General features: G+C 39.4%; 1 protein-coding gene across 3 annotated transcripts in view; it reads right to left on the bottom strand.

The window, feature by feature from the left end:
* Nucleotides 1-363: 363 nt before the first annotated feature.
* The window catches only part of bab2 (bric a brac 2), a 39912-nt gene continuing 21302 nt past the window's right edge, over nt 364-18973 (bottom strand). For 2 of the 3 annotated variants that reach the window (XM_032435511.2, XM_032435510.2), the window contains exons 3-5: nt 3605-3671; nt 3027-3457; nt 364-2557 (exon numbers count right to left, since the gene is read on the bottom strand). In XM_032435511.2, coding sequence (XP_032291402.1) covers nt 1538-2557; nt 3027-3457; nt 3605-3671 — 1518 coding nt within the window. In that variant the 3' untranslated portion in view covers nt 364-1537. The remainder of the gene's footprint in view (nt 2558-3026; nt 3458-3604; nt 3672-18973) is intronic. The other variant, XM_032435513.2, reaches the window with a different exon arrangement.

An 18973-nucleotide genomic window follows, 5' to 3' on the forward strand; every position in this document is an offset into this window, starting at 1 on the left:
TTTTTTTAAATTATTATATATTTTATTACTGCTTAGCGAATGCGTTTTAAAGTGCTAGCCAATTTGGTGCTGATAGATAAGTGTTTAACGTAACTCGTAGTCGGGAACTCCCATGTAGAGCCCTTGACTTGTGCTCTTTCTCTTCTCTTTCTTTCTCTCTCTCTCTTCCTCTCTCTTTCTTACTTTATCTCTCTCGCCTGTACCCTTTTCTCCAGTCTCTTTGTGTCTTACCCATTTCCTCGCTCTTTCTCTGAAAATCTGTTTCATTTTTTTTAACAGAACATTTAATCTGACTATTTTGCCAACCTTCGATAGAGCAGGGGAATTTTCTTACAGTAAAAACAATTTTGGTTATATTTTTTTTACATTTACTTCTTCACTTTTATTCTGTTTCTGTTATATATAATTTAGGTTTAACTAAAATAATAATAATAATAATAATAATAATGATAATAATAATAATAATAATAATGTAATAATAATAATGATTAATGCATTATCTTCATTGTTATCATGAATAATTCACTCATTAAGAACATCATAAAATACATATGCATTTCAATAGCTCTGCGTGTGTGTGTGTGTCCGCTCACTGGGATTTGGTGCGCCTGTGTGTGTGTGTTTGTGTGTGCGTGTTTGTGTGTGTGTTTGTATTACATAAAATTAACACACATACCATACGCATACTCATATCTGTATTAATATATATATTTATATATATATATATATATATATATTTGCTTATGGGGCCTTTGCTTTATTTAGTTTAATTAATTTGGGGGTTATTACAATATAGAGAAAAGTTGTGTGCGCCTAAGACTAAGTCGATATACGTGTACGTATATATACCCTATAGCTATGGAAATTTGTACATTATTTACATTTACATTTGGAAATACAATTGCTGTGTTTATTAATTATGTGTGTTTATGTATATATATGTATATTTATTTATATTATGTACTATGATCTAATTACTTGAAAGACAACATTGCGTATGCGTAATATGAATATTTATGAGTGTGTGCGTGTGTTTGTGTGCGTGTGGCTAAACTAAACTCTAAACTACATTTAAGAAATGCACAAGTCTCTAGTTGTAACTGTTAATTATAGCAAGTACATATATATATATATATATTTAAAAAACGATTTTTTTCTTTCTTCATTTATTTCTTTCAATATTGGCAAAGAATAAGGCGCATACGAAATGCATAAATAAATAATTGTTAGGCGAGATCTTATCCTTACAGGAAAGTTCTGAAGTGCATGTGTGTGTGTGTGTGTGTGTGACTGTGTGTGGGTGTGCGTGTGTGTTTGTTTGTGTGGGGCAACGTTAATACTCGTACCGTTTTATAACTAGACTTAAGCTTAGGTTCCAAGCATTTGAAAAAATGATTTAGCAACTCGTTTTAAGCACTTGGCTTCACTTTTCATTAAAGACTAAACGTTGGGCATATTAAAATAGCAGTCCAAATGTATTATTAACGTTGGCCTCTTCAAAAGCGCCAACCCAGCGGCCTGGCCGCGCCGCTCCCACTCAATCCTCGTGCGGCAGCTCGGCGGCCTGCTGCTGCTCTAGCTTGATTTTCATCAATGGGGACTCGCGCATAGCCGCCGCTGCCGGCGCATAGGCAGCCGCTGCTGCTGCTGCTGCTGCAGCGGCCGCTGCGGAGCCGGCGCCGGCAGCTGTGCCAGCGTCGGCGAATAGTTCGCTCATGTCCTGGCCGGGAAAGAAGTCCTCGAAGCGCGGACTCTTATTGACCGACTTCTGCAGCAGACCGTTGGCAATCGCCTCAAAGTCTATGCCCGCCGGCAGGCTCTCCAGAAAGCGTTTATTATACGCATAACCCGGCTGCTCCTTGGCGTGCTTGGCATAATGGCCGTGCGAGTGGTGCGCGGAGTAGGGCGATGCGGCGCCCGGCCGACTCGAGCCTGCGGCCGACTTGCTGCCCGCCGACGAATTGGAACCGCGCGACTGATTGCCATATTGGCGGGCGTGCATTGCCTCCTTCAGCTCGCGATCCCGCGACATCTCACGCTCGCGCTCCCGCTCACGCGACAACTCGCGCGCATAGCTCGCCGCGCTGGGATGCATTGCACCGGAGCCTCCGCCGCTGCCGCCGCCGCCGTTGCCGCCGGCTGCGCCGCGCTGATGGCCCGCCTGCTGCTGCGTGCTGGGCAGCACATTCAGGCCGGGCAGGCCCATCAGCCCCAATGCGCTCAGATCGGGCAGATTCTCGGCGCCGCGGCGCTCGCTCTGCTGATGCTTGGCCGCCGCCGCCACCGCCGCCGCCGCCGACACCTGATCCTCGATCTCGGATCGCTGCAAATACGCTGGCGACTTGTACATGTTCATCGACTGCACATGCGGCGACTGCTGCTGCTGCTGTTGCTGCTGCTGCTGCTGTTGGTGCTGCTGCTGCTGCGAGAGTATCTGTCTGCGCAGCGTCTCTGTCATCGTGCTCAGCGGATTGCTGCCGTCGGGCGGCGCCATCTTTACCGCAGCACTGTGATACCCATTGGCAGCAGCTGTCGGGTTGCCTGAACCAAAGTGCGCCTATTGAAAGTAAAAGAAAGAGCGTGAAGGGCAAAAAAGGCGAGAGTGTGTTAAGATTGAGCTGAAAATTGAGTTATAAGATATGGCTAGATTTTAAGGGTTTTTTTATGGAACATTGCCTAAATGATTTTTCGCCTTGCAATTTGAACTATTATGCTGGTTCAAACTCTGTTTTTATTGTATGATAAACTGATTTAGTTTTATATATAACTTAACTCCAACTAAGAACTTTAACGTGCTCCAACTAAACGATAAAATTATCCCAGCAGAATACTCTACTTAATAGCTAAGGGCTCTGTCTCATTACTGATTATCCTATGGTAGGGATCCTCTTAGTTAGAAAATTCATACAACTTGTGCTAAAGCTAAAGTTTCCATTCCATTTTAGACTACTTTATGGTAAGAGTTCTACTATTTCTCGAAATATTCCAAAATAGTTTATTTAAGTTCGTTTCTTTGGTTTACTTACACCATGCGCCTGTCCATTGGCATATTGATGTGCGCTCATGTCCTCCTTGATCTCGCGATAGTCCCGAAAGACGACAGCCTTGATAACGCTGCGTATGAGCTCCTCGGGCCACATGCCCAGCAGAATGCGCTGGGGGCGACCGCGTGCCTTCGGCCGTGGATCGGTGCCGCCGTCCAATGAGGGTCCCAGCATGTTGTGCACACGATTCGCATAGAGCACGAACGTCGGATAGGGTATATCGTATTTACGAGCAGCCTGCGACAGCGAGAGGCCCTCCTTTAGAACGCTGAATATGGCCTCGGCCATGGCTTCCGGGCGCCAGGACTTGAGGGGACCGCGTTCGCGAAAGCGCAGCTGTTGCACCAGATTCTGTTGGTTTGTGTTCCAGCACTTCTGCCACATGGACTGTAGCTGATACTGATAGCTGTCTGCTGGAGGAAGCGGCAAACAGCAGGCAGAAATAGAGAGAAAGGGGAAAACATATACCAAACTTAGTTGCCCTGTTCCGGACTATGCTAATTGTTTGGCAACAGGAAGCCCGCTTCCCTGCCTCGAGGACTGTCACAAAACAAACTTACCCGCCACAGATGCGCCTGTTGCCGGTGCGCCCATCCAGCCGTGTCCGCTCGTCTCAATCATTTTGGCCTGCAATGGCAACAGAAACAGAAAGAAACAGCAGATAAGCACAAAATGTCGTTTCAAGTTCTCAATTCTTAGCGACTTGCAAAATGCTGGCCATAAAAGTTTATTAATGCCATAAATGTGGCCCAAAGCGTTTTGGTATGCAAACGCCAATGCGAATTAGTATACAAAGTTGGCTAGCGATTTGCTGCCGCTTTTGTCTTCAGCATTTTTATGGCCAGCCACAGCTATTTATTTATTGCTATTATTAGATATGTATGCCCGTACCCCGGCCTCGGCCGCTGTCCCTTTCTCTATTTCTGTCTCCAAACAATCGTATCTTAACTACACTCAGAAGAAAAAGTTCAAGAACCTTGTGCTCAAATTTGTCAGTCGAAAATGGCTTTAACTGAGCATGTAATACTTATTTTAAATACAATATTTTTTATTTAAAAACTCAATAATTTAGAAGAATAATTTAACCTAAATTAAAATTAGCCAAAATGAAATATGCCCGAAATTTTAAGTAAAACTAAAGAGCTGACGATATTGAGTAACATTTTTCGCTCAGTGTAACCACAAATATTCGCTAACTGAAGCAAAACTTGAGTCGCAGGCAATTGCGACGGCTCTTAATATTTATTAATGAAAACAGAAGAGTGCAAAAAATCAAACCGAGTGTTAAATAAATGAAGGCATAATTTCTGGTCGAAAACAAACAAAAGAGTTAGAGAGAAAAGTTAAATTGTAGCACGGCGTGGTACAGGATGCACTGCTGACCGGCCCAACAGCTTGGCCCGGCCAAGAGCTCGTCAGCGGGCCCCAACTGCACAGAGGCATGCATTTTATATGGCCAACAGGCAGGCGCTATACAAATTATGTGCAGCGGCAACAAAAACAGCATACTCTAAATACACACATACATAGATACAGGGTATATATATATATAGGGTATATATCTATATAGTGTGGCGTATATATGTAGGGTCTTAAATATTTGAAACGGGTTTTGGGCCATGTTTGGATTGGATTTGTTAGACTGTTAGCCCAGCATGTTAAGGAAAAAGGTCATAAAATGTATGAATAATTGAAATTGAAAAGTCGGAAGCATTTTTTCCACTTCTTCTGCCTTCTGCCTTTTGCTGTTTTTCTACATTTTTTACGCGCCACACTAGACTGCGAGGCACGTCGGCAGCCGTGTTCCGAGTGCCCCAAGGCCCCTTGCCACGAAACAAAATGGCGTTAAAAACGCTTTTTTATGTTAAGCATTTTGTTAATGGCAAAGCGTCAGGGCAGCTCAAGTTGTTATTATTATTGTTGTAGTTTTTTAATGAGAATCGCCAGAGTTGAAGTTGTTGTAGAAGTTATGTAAAACACGTAATTAGGCTTTGACACGGCAGTTAACTAGCCATATTGCATATGCACAAAGGGCCGGCGATCACTGCAAATATAAAAAAATACGAGTTCTTTCTACATTGTATTCAGGCATCGAGTAGTTCGCAATGGCCGCACACAAATGACTCTGTAGGCGGATACGTTGGCACGGCAAGTTCTCATTCGTAGAACTGACAAAACGGGCAAGTTTCTTTGTTGCTTCAACTAATATGATTTGGTTGAATTGTCTAATAACTTTTAAACTTCTTTGAATAATTGCAATATATATATACTGTGGCCTACACAACTCTGCCTTGAAGATATTTGAACCCCTTTTAACCAAACTCTACATGTTGTGCCTCTTACTGAAAATTCTATTCTTTATTCAATCGCATCGCATGGAAAGATGAAAGCATCTTCTTGATATCTTTCATTACTTTTTCAATTCTCTACGTTAGCAATCTCTTAGCCAATGCTCATTGTTCTAGTCATTTTTAAGATATCTATCCACAAATCTAATCGTATATGTAATCCATATAGCAGCTTAATGCTATCCAGTTGCTTCATTCAGAATGAAAATACATTTAACTAGAGACTGAAGCAAGCGAGAGCTCATTTACCGAAAACGAAATTGATTTACTCTCTTTGCGTTAACATTTACTCGCTTTTTAGCATTAAGTTAACATTAAGCAATGTAGTACATAGTTTTTACTCGCCATTTACCTAGTAATTTTCTATTTACCATATAGTACCTAGTTTTCTATTATAGTAAATAACACTTGCAATTATTCACACCAGTTCTTAAGTTCTAGTCATAAGTCAGGCACATGGAATTGCTTGCAGCGCGGTTAACCATTAGTCATCTACATCGTAAATTTGCCAGTCACTTGCCAATGCATTATGGCGACCTCCCACCTCACTCTCCCCCACATTCTCTTTCTCCCCCTCTCTTTCTCTCTCGCTGTATTTATCATGCTCGTGCCCTTGCTGCCCAACCACTTGGCCAAGTCACGTCTAACAATTATAAGACTCGCCTGGCACACAATGCATACAACATACAATATAATAAAATATTGCCGCTGCTGTGCTCAAAAATGTTTAATTAATTAAATTTTCAATTTCCCGCCAGCAGCAGCAGCAGCAGCAACAAATTTGAAGCGTGCGCGCATTCAACTTTCTTTCAACTCATTTAATTTAATTTGCGGCGCTTCGCTGCTGTCGTCGCTGTCGACGCCGACGCTGCTGCTGCTGCTGCTGCTGCTGCGGCTCATCGTCTTCTTGTTCTTGCCAATTACTCATCGTGTGCACACGCCCCATTCACATAATAATTTATTTAATTAACTTTATGCGCTGCTAGAAATATTCCATAAAAAAAAAAAAAAGAAAAATAATTTAATTTTTTTTTATTGATTTTTGTTTCTTTACTTTCACATATTTGGTATGTATGTATATGTGGATACAGCCCATCAATCCAACTGCCCTTGTCCTTTGCCAGCTCTTAAATCCCTACAACCCGCCCTCTCCCCCTCTTCACACACATGTCTTTCAACAGCCTTCAAGTTGCGTCTCGTCCCTCCCGCTGCCCGACATGAAAACCCGCTGGATTCTAATGCAATTTTAATTTTATTTTTCAAGCGAGCACATAAACTGAACGCGCTGCCCCCGCTCCAAACCCAAACCCCCCACCCCCCCTCCCTTACTCCGCACAGATAGCAATTTCTGGGCGCGCGCGGGGCATGCAACACTATAAACTACAGTCGCGACGACCTCCCGCACCACCCGCTTGTTAGTTGCCTTAGAACTTTGGCTGTAGTTTTTCTCTGTCCATACTCTCTCGCTCCCTTTCTCTTTCTCTCTCTCTCGCTCTCTCTCTGCACGTAGTATACTATATTTCTTATATTATATAACACTTTATTTATTATTCATTTTCGATTCGTGCTTTTACTGCAGCAGCGGCTGCGACGCCAGCAGCGACGCCAGCTGCGACGCCAACATTAACGGCGGCGTCTCAAGTTTGTTATTTCTCTTGTCTGCAACTTGTGCTTACCACAATCCACCCCCTGCAACACAACCCCCCTCCCCCCCTGCACGCCCTGCACCCACCATCTGCCTCTGCCATTTGCTCTTGGCATATTCTTGAGCTGCTTTTGGCTCAGCTGCGTTTGCTGTGCGCCTGCTGCTCTGCTGCCTTCACTACTACTACTAGCAACTACTTGCCCCTGCTGGGCATGCCCCTGTCAGCACTGCCTCCACCCCTCCCGCTGGCTCCTCCTTTACCTCTGCCACTGCTTTCGACGCTCATTCATTCATTCATTTATTTATATTACTCAACCAACCGCACGCACACGCCCCGCACATTTGGCGGCCCCCAGCCTAATCCTGCCCCATGTTGTCTGTCTCTCCCCCTCTTCACTTCTCTCTCTCTCTCTCTCTCTATCGTTGTACTGGCTCCTGTGCCTGACAGTCGCGTCGTCTTTTATCCGCGTCCTGCGCCTGGTTTTATAGTTTTTGCGCTCATGCCATTCATTAATTTTATAAGAAGCAATGCTTGGCATAATAAATAATTAATTTAAATGGCAACTCTGGCTACGAATACGCGACAAAGTCCCAACATCCTGAGGACCTTCGTCTAGCTCTAAAGTGCCTCCCCAACTTGTCTTACGCCAGTCTGACGCACCAAACCCGTGACAGTGGTTAAAAATGTTGAGCACTCTACAAATACCACAAGGTCTATAAAAATAGACTCGCAACTATTTCAATTTGATGTTGCAGAATTAGTTAAGACATTTGCCAGAATAGCACATAAACAATGAAATGATATGCTAAGAACTTCAAAATGTGTTGTTTATTTTTAAAGGCAATGGAAAATAGGAAGGAATTGCAACAGATTTAGAAAATATCTTAAAATAAAGAAACCGAATACCTTTCTAATAAAATTCTTCCAATTATAACAGAAGTATCTCAAAACATTCAAAAAAAAAAATAACAAACTGAAATTGCAAATTTCCTTTAAAGCAAGAAACAGTTTCTTTAACGGGACTACAAATCGAACTTTTGGGCTATAAAAATCGAACATTTTCTGTTATTTTATCTGTAATTTTCAGGCTAAAAATTTGCCGAGCAGCTGTTTACCAAAAGATCGAAAAAAAAACCCAAACTCTGTTGGGGGGAGGCTCATCTTTCGTTAAGTATGCAACTTCTTTGCTTAACTATGCAGCAACTCCTTGGTGGTAGCCGCTGCCACGTTGGTGGTGGCAGCAACTAAATATTTAATAGTATTTTATTGCACGAATTTCACATAAAATATGCATATTAGCCCAATGCATTATTCATGAAATAATGTGAAAAACACATTTCGCGCACAGGGCGAAGCCGCAAAAGGAGACGGCCAAGGAGGCGGACGGGGCAGACGGGGAATTATTTTGTAGGTGCACGTCTACGACTCGTTATAAGAATATATATATATATATATAAATTGTATTTCTTGCATTTTGTGTGTGTGTGTGTATTGTGTGTATGGAAATGCCAACGCGAAGGCAGCAAAAACAATTGCAGTGGCAATTTCTGCGAAAGGAGCTGGACTTGAACGCAATGTGTCAGCGGTGAATGAAAGAAGTACTCGCAACAACAACAACAACTACAACTGTTGCAACAACAACAACAACAACAACAACACAAACAACAACAACAATTGCTGCAACAACAATGGCAACAATAATTGTAGTAATCATAAAATCAAGTGCGAGTGCATGAAGAGCTCCACTCTTCGCGCCGCAAGTGCTCGCAATGAAAGTTTCGTTTCATTTTGTTTGCCACAACAGCAACAACAACAAGAGCGACAACAACAACACTTGCAACAATAATTTAAATGCAATAAATAATTATACAGCAAGTGTTGAGTGGAGCGCGCATTGAGGTGTGTCAGGTGTTGTTGCAGTTGTTGTTGCCAACTAACCAGCAGCCGACAGCCCAACAACTAAAATTACAATAAAACATTCAAATGGGGGCAGCTTACGACTGCGTCTAAAAAGGGCCAAGCCCAAAAGAGGAAAAAACAAGAAAAAGAAACATACCACGAAGTCTCTGCCTTCAAGTTGAGCTACCCCTCTTTTAAAACGAACTCGCACTCGAACTTAGGGCTGAACAGAATAATAACTGAGAAATACGCGGGTTGCACTTAGCGATGGCAGCGTGAAACGGACTTAAAGAGGCACCCAAAGGATACTTTTATTTAAATAGCTAGAGATCAAATGCGGATTAGAGTTCATAAAGCATATACTGTCTATATGATATCAAGGAACTCAGAGTCTAGCAGAACTGGAGCTAGCAATTTTGTCGGAAGGCTCTTGTAAATTTTATATGTATCACGTTTATCTGAGCTTCAGTTGTTCAGTTTTAATACTATCTTATCGCAATGAACTCCGAATCTATCAAAGCTGCAGCAAGAAAAGTTGTTATAAAGGTAACCTTATCCGTTGATACTCTTATATATTCCTGCATATGCATATTAGACTACAAAATACATATGCAGTCTATATGATCCCATGGAACTCCGGAACTAACAGAGCTAGAGCCAGCAAATTTGATAGAAAGAAACGCATATAATATATATACTTGTATGTGTCTGAGCCGCTGCTACAGCCGACTTTTTCCTTTTATAGCGCTGTCCGATCTCAAGGAACTCAGAGTCTATCAGAGTTAGAGATAGCAAGTTTTATATATGTGTACAGGTATGCTAAATGCAGCCCATATTTTATTCAAAGGGGCTAAAAGTTTTTCCAATCTCATCATATTGCAAAATATAAATTTTCCATATTGGGTGATTTTAGAGGATAGAGATTATTTTATGTCTGCATATTTGGCTAGGTTTACTTAGGTTTCTCGTTTTGGTAATATTATTACAGGGTATTGCTCAGTCGTCTACTATTTTTGTACACTTTCGCAGCGCACACGTTGCCATCTCTAAGGGCAGGACTTGCAACATTGCAATGTTGCAATGTGTTGCTGTTTATTATAGTTGTTGTTGCCGAGTTTTATTTGTTGTTGTTGCTTGGCGCTATTTACTTTAGCTTTATTGTTGTTGTTGTTGCTGGTAATTGCAACTTTTTCCTCGCTTGTTTTTTATTTCATGTAATTTTTTGTTAGCCACATTTGATGGCGCCTTCCCTTCGCGCTGTTGTTGTTCTTGTTGCTGTGTTGCGCGCTGTTTGTTTCGAAGTAAAAATTAACCTTTTGCAAATAGTAATTTATTGTTTTTAGCATGCAGGATAATGAGGATATATGGCCGACAGTCTGTCCCCCTCCCACACCAAGCCCTTGCTGCACGCTTAAAGCTTACACATTGTTTGCTATTGTAATGGCCAGAGGCTTGCGTGTCCTTTCAGCTGATTGAAAGCGCGAGTGAGACGGCTAGAGTGTGTGTGAGAGAGAGCGAGAGAGAGGTGGAGAGAGAGGTGCAGTTGATGAGCTGTCTGCAAAGTGTTAAAACGCCTGCACACAGTCATTAAATATTAATTCAATATGTAAGTATGAACAAGACTTGAACAAAAGAAATGGCAAAAAAAAATTATATAGAAATGTGGCACCTGTCACCCAACCCCCCTGCAGCCAGCACCCACTATAGAGCCCCCCACAGCCCCTATGCTATCATCATCATTAGGTCGCTTTCAAATCTCGCAGCTATAAATAATAGAAGATGGCAAAGCGCGGCATGGCCTTTCGGGCATATAAATATATGCATGCATGTTCCTCAAGTGTGTGTGCGTGCGTGTGTGTGTGTGTGTGTGTGTGTGAGAGCTCTCGCTATGAATAAGCGAACGCCAAAGTAAATACCAAGGCACGGGACAAAGACAAAGGCAAAGGCAGAGACAAAGCGAAATGCCACAGCAGGAAACGGCTGCATTTCGGTCAAGCGCACAAATGTATGCTATGCCATTTAGACGTAATCTCACGCACACACACATACACACACGCGCGCATCGCGGACACTCAACATACACACACAGACACACACACGCATAGCTAATGCATATTTGAAAGCCAGCCTACAGGCGCAGGCGAGCCAATCGAAGCGGCCAAAGCCCCTTCAAAGGCACAAAAACTGCATGCGCATGTATAAGTAATACACACACACACACACACACTCGCACACACACATAGCCATGCATGTGCAGTCGCATAAAGCCTTGAAATAATATTTAATATTTAGAGAGACATAAATATTAAATGAATGCCGCTATGTTACTTAGCAAAATCCAATGCTATGCAAAAAGGTAACACAACTTTGCAAGCGGCGAGCTTGCACCCCTGCCCACTCCCCCCCCCCCCTTTCCCCTAGCCCTTCCAGCCACGCCCATGCCAGCCGCATATGGTATAAAACAAGAATTACAGCTAACACATTCCAGCGGTATTATTTCTCCTTCTTCTTTTTTCTTTATATCTAAACTGTTGCACTAAGAAAAAGTTTGTCTTCTTTCCAAGTCAAATCCATTTTTAATATTACTTCAAAGAAAATAAGCACAAAATTCTTGAACCAAGTTATATTTATGGGTTATTTGCACGCAGTCCTTTCTGCTTGTTCTTTTTCAATAATTTTTGGATTAAAAATATTTTTTTTATATTGAAAAAGTATTAAAGAAATTTGCAGATTTGAGATTAAATAAAAAAAGAATAGAAATATTTTTTGAATTATACTTAGATGAAAGTAAGCTCGAAATATAATATATTCACATGTGACAAATTTTATAGAAAGTCTAGCTAGAAAGCTAGAAAAAGTTGATGACTTAAGATTTTATGAAGAAAAACGCTGCCAATCGAAAAAATAAGCTTTTTAAATTAAAAGTAATAAATTACACTTGAAAAATATTTAACAAAAATAAATTTTCTGTCTTTAAAGTAAAGTAAGCTTATTTAAAGTAATTTTTTGCCTACATTTTGCATTTAGTTTAAGCAATTTCCAATTTGTTTCTTAGCTGTTTTTCAGCTTTTCACTTGATTTTTTCTTCAAGTGTATTTTACCGGCTGTAGGCCAAAAACTGCAGTCCAACTGTTATATATAGAGTATTTTATAGCCATGTCATGTATTTCTTTAGCCAGTCGAGGACTCGCGCGCACATTTTTAGTTTCTGTTTCAGTTTCTGTTTCAGTTTCTGTTTTCAGTTTTCAGTTTGAGTTGCTGTTTTGTATTTGATACCTTTGGGAAGGTACGAGTTGAGTCGAGTCGAGGCGAGGCGAGTCGAACTCTCAGCCGCCACGTCGAACGTTTGCCGGGGCCATACGAAAATCTTATGAAATATGCACGGCCTCTGTAATTTCTTATTTAAAATGCCATTAAATTTTTTGAATAGCATAGAGAGAGGGGCCCACCGAGAGAGAGAGAGAGAGAGTGAGAAAGAGAGGGGGCTCTAAAACAGAGCGCAGCATGCACTCGGGCCCTGGGTAAATAGAGGCGCGCACCTGGACACGGTTACGTGCAACGTGCCACATGTGTATGTGTAAGTGTGTGTGTGTGTGTGTGGGTGTGTGGAGCGACCAGGTTAGACAAATATGGTTGGTCTGGCTGTGCAGCGTCTGTTTGAGGTGCTGGCCATGGGGGAGCGCACTTCTAGTCTAGAGCCGAGTTGAGTTGAGTTTTAAAATGCATATTTGATTGTTTTTCGTAGGCAGTTGCGCCTAAATGAATGCAATAGCTGAGCTACCGCACAGCGTGCGGCCCGTCTGAGTGCGTACATGCAGCCTCATTAAAGTGCCCAACTGCAGCTGCATGCATCTTTTATACACACCCACACACATGCATTACCTGCCAGCTTGTATCTATAAGTAGGCTCAACTGTATCTATAGATACAGATACAAATGCATTTATATTAAGATGCACACATACATACATTTGCATATATATACATACATATATGTATGTGTTTATGCTAATATATTGTCTTTGGCCAAGTTAATATTGATTTGGTCAAGCGAACGTTGCGCTCGCGCGCTTTGCTTAAACTAATTAATACACACACGCCCACACACACACACACACACACACATATTTGTATCTGTGTATGCTTGAGTATATATATGTATATGTATTTGTAAATCCATGTACATTTCGGGCCGGCCACAAAGCTCTCGATTGTCTCGCCGCCTCGCACGCAGCCAGTTTGATTTGCTGCACGGATTTCTAAAATAATTACAAATACACACGAATTAAATTTGCATTAGAGCCGCAACCAATTAGCCATTTGCCATTTGGCAGCAGCTTTTGGCGAAGGGCTTTGCTTTTGCCTGGCACTCGTCTATCTAGTGCACTAGACAACATAAGGCATATTGCTTGAAATTGCCCTGTCAAATGGTTATAGAGAAGTACAAGAATCTTATGGGGAAGGTAGAAGTCGGATATAGCTCTAGATGTATATACACCTGTGTTCCTGAGCTGGGGCAACAGCGAAGTCCTTCCACTCATATAACTGTTCATACGCCCTCAAGGAACTCGCGGCCTATTAATGTTTGTGTTTGAAAATGTTGTATATGGCTACACGTATGCAATTACAGCGTTTAATTTTTTAAAATATAATAAATTTTAAATTTTAGCAGAGTTCAAGCTCCACTCTTTCGAATAGATAATAGGATACTGCATCCTTTCCCATATATATATATTTTTTTAAGAGATTTCCTAGAAAACGAATGATATGTTTTGAACGACGAGCCAAGAAAACCATATGTTGCCTTATGTTCATACCCTTAAGATAAACAGAAGATTCCAACTGCCGATTTTCGCTTAAAGAGCTACGCAGAATTCTGGCAAACATTAAGCAAACGTGAGAGAACTGGGAAAAGAATAGTGAGAAATTCTTGGAGACATTTTTTAAATTTTTATTTAAGATCTTGCAAAGTAGTCCTCATAGAGTGCAAATCAAGCTCGGAATTCTTAAGCTTCTAGATTTTATAGATCCATCTAGAGAACCTTTACGATTTATTTTCAAGAAATCCATCTAGAGGACCTTTCAGGTATATTCTCAAAAAAATTGATATAAAGCATCTTTAATGTTGTTTCTTCTCAACAAAGTGCGTTTCTTAAAGGATGTTCGAAGCTTCGAAATGAGTTTCTCTCTGTCTGAAGTTTATGTCTCGCACTCATGTAAATCTATTCATTCCAGAGATACTCACAACATTTGTTTTCATAGAAATCTGTTTAAATAATGGCCATAAACAACTCGCATTCACTTTAATTTCAGTTGTTGTTTTGTTTTGTTTAGTTTTTTTTTTTTAGTAATTAAATAAAAATTGCCTTTTGTGCGAGCCATAAAATAATTTTCTCAAAAGCGAAATATATAGCTTATGGAGCATTAGCTGATGTTTGCATTTCAATAAAGATTTGTGCCTCTAAATATTGTGTACGCATATATCTATATATCTATATACTATATATACACACAGCAACAAGGTTGTAGAATCAACAGCAACAGCAACAACAACAGCAACAACAACAAAAGGCTGCGTCATTTTTATTTGTTTCGCTTCAAGTGCAGGAAATTGTCTGTAGCCCATTTAAAAATAAACAATAATAAAATAAATAATTAAGAAATACGCTTTTTCTGCTTAATTATAAACAAAAAAAAAAAGAAGGGTGAGGATGAGGGGCGGCATTGTGCTGAGCAAATTTTTGTTGAAAAGCGAGGCATTACATAAACGCTCGAAATAAATAATAATAATAAATGGCAGCGTTTAATAAGTGAATCATTGTGAATAAAAACCAGCAACAACAACAACAACAACAACAACAGCAATAACTACCTCAACACGCGCAGCTCAAATTAATAATATAAATATAAATGCCAAAAATAAATTTAAAAGTTTTTTCTCTTAGCTCTTTTCAGCGCTTGTAGAGAATATTATAATGTTGTCATGAAATGTGTAACGCATAGAAGATGGCGTCTTCGACTTCATAAAGTATATATATTCTCGATCAGCATATCGAACAAATATATGATATACCCGTCAGAGGAACGATCGCTCGAAAAGTTGCTTCTGATATAGAAAGCTTTTTGTATATTAAGCTGACTTTGACAAAGTTGAGCCTTATATTGGGCCACTATATCATAAGAAAGATCTGCACAATTCTCACCTATCTGTCAAAGGGGAAATGTCTGCCAGGGTATTAAGTCTTCGTCGTACCGTAGATCTTGCTACTCTCTCGGATTGTTTGCATTTTTTATTTTTGGCCACGCACGAAATAAATCAAATACCATTTGATTTTTTCACTTTAAATTGTTGCTGTGCGGCTGGGAAACTACAGTCACTCTCAGTTCGGGCCACAAAAGACAGTGTGTTAGAGGGCGTGGCAGCTGTGTTCACAAGTTGGCTTTAGAAATTCACAAGTCTTGGGCTCAAGTTTATTTAAGCAGTCGCGCCTTTTGTAATTTTTACTTAATATACGCCTTAAATCTATATATATCTGACCATAAATATATATAAATTTATATATATAAATTTATATATATATGTGTGCCTGTCTTTATGGACTTAACATTGTTATTTCAACAAACAAAATGCTCGATTGTTTCTGGCCTGGCCTTTTTATTTATTTTTAATGAGCCACATTGCTGGAAGGCTCTCTTGTAATAGTATTTTGCCATTGTTGCTGTTGTTTTTGCTGTTGTTCTTGTTGTTTGAATATCTTTTAGTAGCTATTTGTCTAAGTTTCTGTTGTCTCTGCTCATCTCGCCCGAAGCTCATGCGTATTTTATTTTATTATGGATTTGCGTATATCTTTTCTTTTTTATGTTTATTTTCTTTATAAAATTGTATTTTTTTTTATGGCACACCAATTACAGAGAATGCGTCAAAAGCACTCGGCAAAAGCGGCTCAGGGAACGAAACGGGAAGGGAACGAAACGAAACGGAACGGCTATTAAGTTGGCTATAAAAACCATAAAAATTTATCATAAATAGAAGATGCTCAGATTTATACAGCTGGCAAAAAATTTTGCTAACAAGTCTTTTTTTCTATCTTTTTTGCCAATGTTCGTGCTTTCACTTTTTATCGATAATTGTCGATATACACGATATATCAGTTAATCGATAACTTGTATTAGCTTGTATTCATGATGGCTTTTGATTTAATTTAGATATCGATTTCTTCTGATAGCACATATTTATCGATATATTTTTTAATTGACTTTTCGACAACAAGTTCTCGATAGTTGCTTTCCTTACTCTCCCTCTCTCTCTCTCTCTCTCTCTCTCTGTCCCATCGTGACGCACCTTTGCATAAACAGATAGTTGACCAATATTTAGCTGAATATATTTTCGCTTTAAGCAGCTCTGATCTACAGCTCTTAATGGGTTATCCTTCTACTTAATCAGCGTCTCGCATTCATAATTCACACAAACAGTTTCGGCGACAAGAAATCGCAATAATAAAAGAGATAATAAAAATAAACCTGAAAACATATCGGATGCGGTGCTTGGCTTTGTCTTCGCTCGGGTTTCGAATTTGAAATTGACTTATTAATTAATTTATGCAGACACGTTTTAGTTTTATTATTTATAAATTTTCTGTAATTTGCTTTTTATGTTTGTTATTTGTTTCAGCGCAAAGAAGCAGAGTTAGAGTCTTTCGTATTTGCTGCTGTGGCTTATTTTTATACAAACAATTTATATTTCATGTCTCTTTCGGCCTTTCAAATTGGGCATAAATTATATCGCTTTATTCAGAAAGTTATATATATATAGTATACATATACATATTATATATCCATAAAATAATAAAAATATATGAATTTAATTTTTAGGGTCTCGCATTTGTGCGCTAGCTGCATGAGTTTGTTACTTTTTATTATTTTAAATTTAAATAAATTAAATTCTATTAGTAAACATTGACGAAAATATGCTACGCACTATGACAACAACAACAACAACAAAATAAATATACAATAACAAGATAGTCTTGATTAATAAATACGCCATGGCGACTGTTTAGATACATTTTATGGGGCTGCGTCAGCTATCTACATTTTATGTGCCCATTTTGTGGGGGGTGGCCGCAAATCTTTAATATTTTGCTGTATTATTGTACTAGAGGAAATAAACCGGCGTTGCGCGACCCGAATCGTGTAAACTGCGTGTCCCGAATACTCTGAAATGCTCTAAATACATTTCAGTTGACAATGTTGTACGTTTATGTTTTTATTTTAATTAAATAAAATTTTATTATTTTATTGTGATGTTTTTGTCACACTCGAAACGCGGCGTCATAAACGTCGTGTGTACCCTAAAAGCTATGGAACTCAAGATAATTTTCAGAGTTATAAAAAGGCCAAAAAGAAAAAGCAATTGAAAGGCTTTCATTTAGCAAAGGTTCGAAAGTCGGTTGTGGCTTTTTGTTTTATTTATTATAAATAGATCTCTTATGGCTCATTAGGTCAGTGCGCACCCCCCGATGTTATATAATTAGCTCAGCATATGCACAACAACAAGTCGAGCTCGATCTCGAGCTGGAATTCGACAACAATCCCAAAGAGCGTATCAATCAAAATGCCGCTATTTTTAAACTCCACGAAGTTTGATTTGATTAGACAGCCGCCACACGCCGTCGTCAATGCAAATAGGCTACAACAACAACAACAACAGCAACAACAACAACAACAGCAACAACAATACAACTAATTCTCACTAATAGAAGTGAATAGCAACAAGAGCAACAACAATATTCCCCAAGATCTCTCCTCGTGCCACAGGCAAAAAGTATATTAAAATAAATTTTAAACATTTCGTTGCCGTTTGTTGTTCTTTTTTTTGTATCTTTTGTGTTATTTTTGTATTTTTTACATTTATTTTTATAACATTTGCGCATGCGCGCAAACTGCCAAACGAGCAAATAAATAATTAATGCAAATAAACACACACAAAGCGACAGAAAACGAATGCTAACTACCCCAAGCACGACTCGTAAATATCCTGTAATATGTAAAAGACCTGCCCTGTAAGCCAGGCAGCAAGATTTGAAGACAAAGACAACAACTGTGCATAGAAAATGTGGCTAAATATTTCAAGTGTTTAGGCCAAGTTTCTCTTTGATCAATTTTAATAAGAATTTATGTGGTTACATATCAAGCCTGTGGGCAACATACCCGCTCTTCTCAGCACGCCTCTTAAGGGGTATAAAAACGTGCCGCTAATAAACAGCTAAACATGCATATATATATGTATGTATATATATATATATATATCCACAACTCAAGGCGAGATTTCAGAACACATGTAATCGAAATTTGATTTATAAATATTAACATTTAAATAAATTAAACAAATCGCATAAAGCAACAAAGCTAAATATAATTTATATATACATATCAAAGACAAGTTGGGAACATTTATTGTTCACATAAAAAAATACGAATTTCAGCCCAAAATGTAAGCCAAGCCCAGCGTTGCACACGAAGAAAAGCATCCGCAAAATGCAAACTCATCGTGACTAATAAATAAATATCTATATATACATATAGTAAGCTATGCATAAGTACAATGAATATAATTACAAATGTAATTCGGCTGACCGACAAAAAGACAGATAAAAGAAAAGGCAGCGGGCTGCTTGAGGGGCAAATGGAAAACACATTAGACATACATGGAAAAGTGACGCACCCTCCAAAGAAAAACTCAGGCAACAACAATAAAAACCATTAATTAAAACTATAAAAATTACACCACCACACAATCTCAATACAAACTCACACACACACACACACACACACAATATGAAAGCAGGCTTGAAGAGGCAGAAGAAAAAAAAACAGACTCATATTTTATTAGACGCTGGAACTCAGACACTCTGCCATATAAAAATGTATTAAATGTATAGTATTTAATTACAGAGAGCAGTCATCAAAGTATTGCCCACTTTATATTATTTTAAAAATGTCTGCCTTGTCTTTATTCTTTCTCTTTGTAACACATA

This window comes from Drosophila virilis, chromosome 3 (genome assembly GCF_030788295.1).
Source record: "Drosophila virilis strain 15010-1051.87 chromosome 3, Dvir_AGI_RSII-ME, whole genome shotgun sequence".
Classification (NCBI taxonomy): Eukaryota; Metazoa; Arthropoda; class Insecta; order Diptera; family Drosophilidae; genus Drosophila; species Drosophila virilis.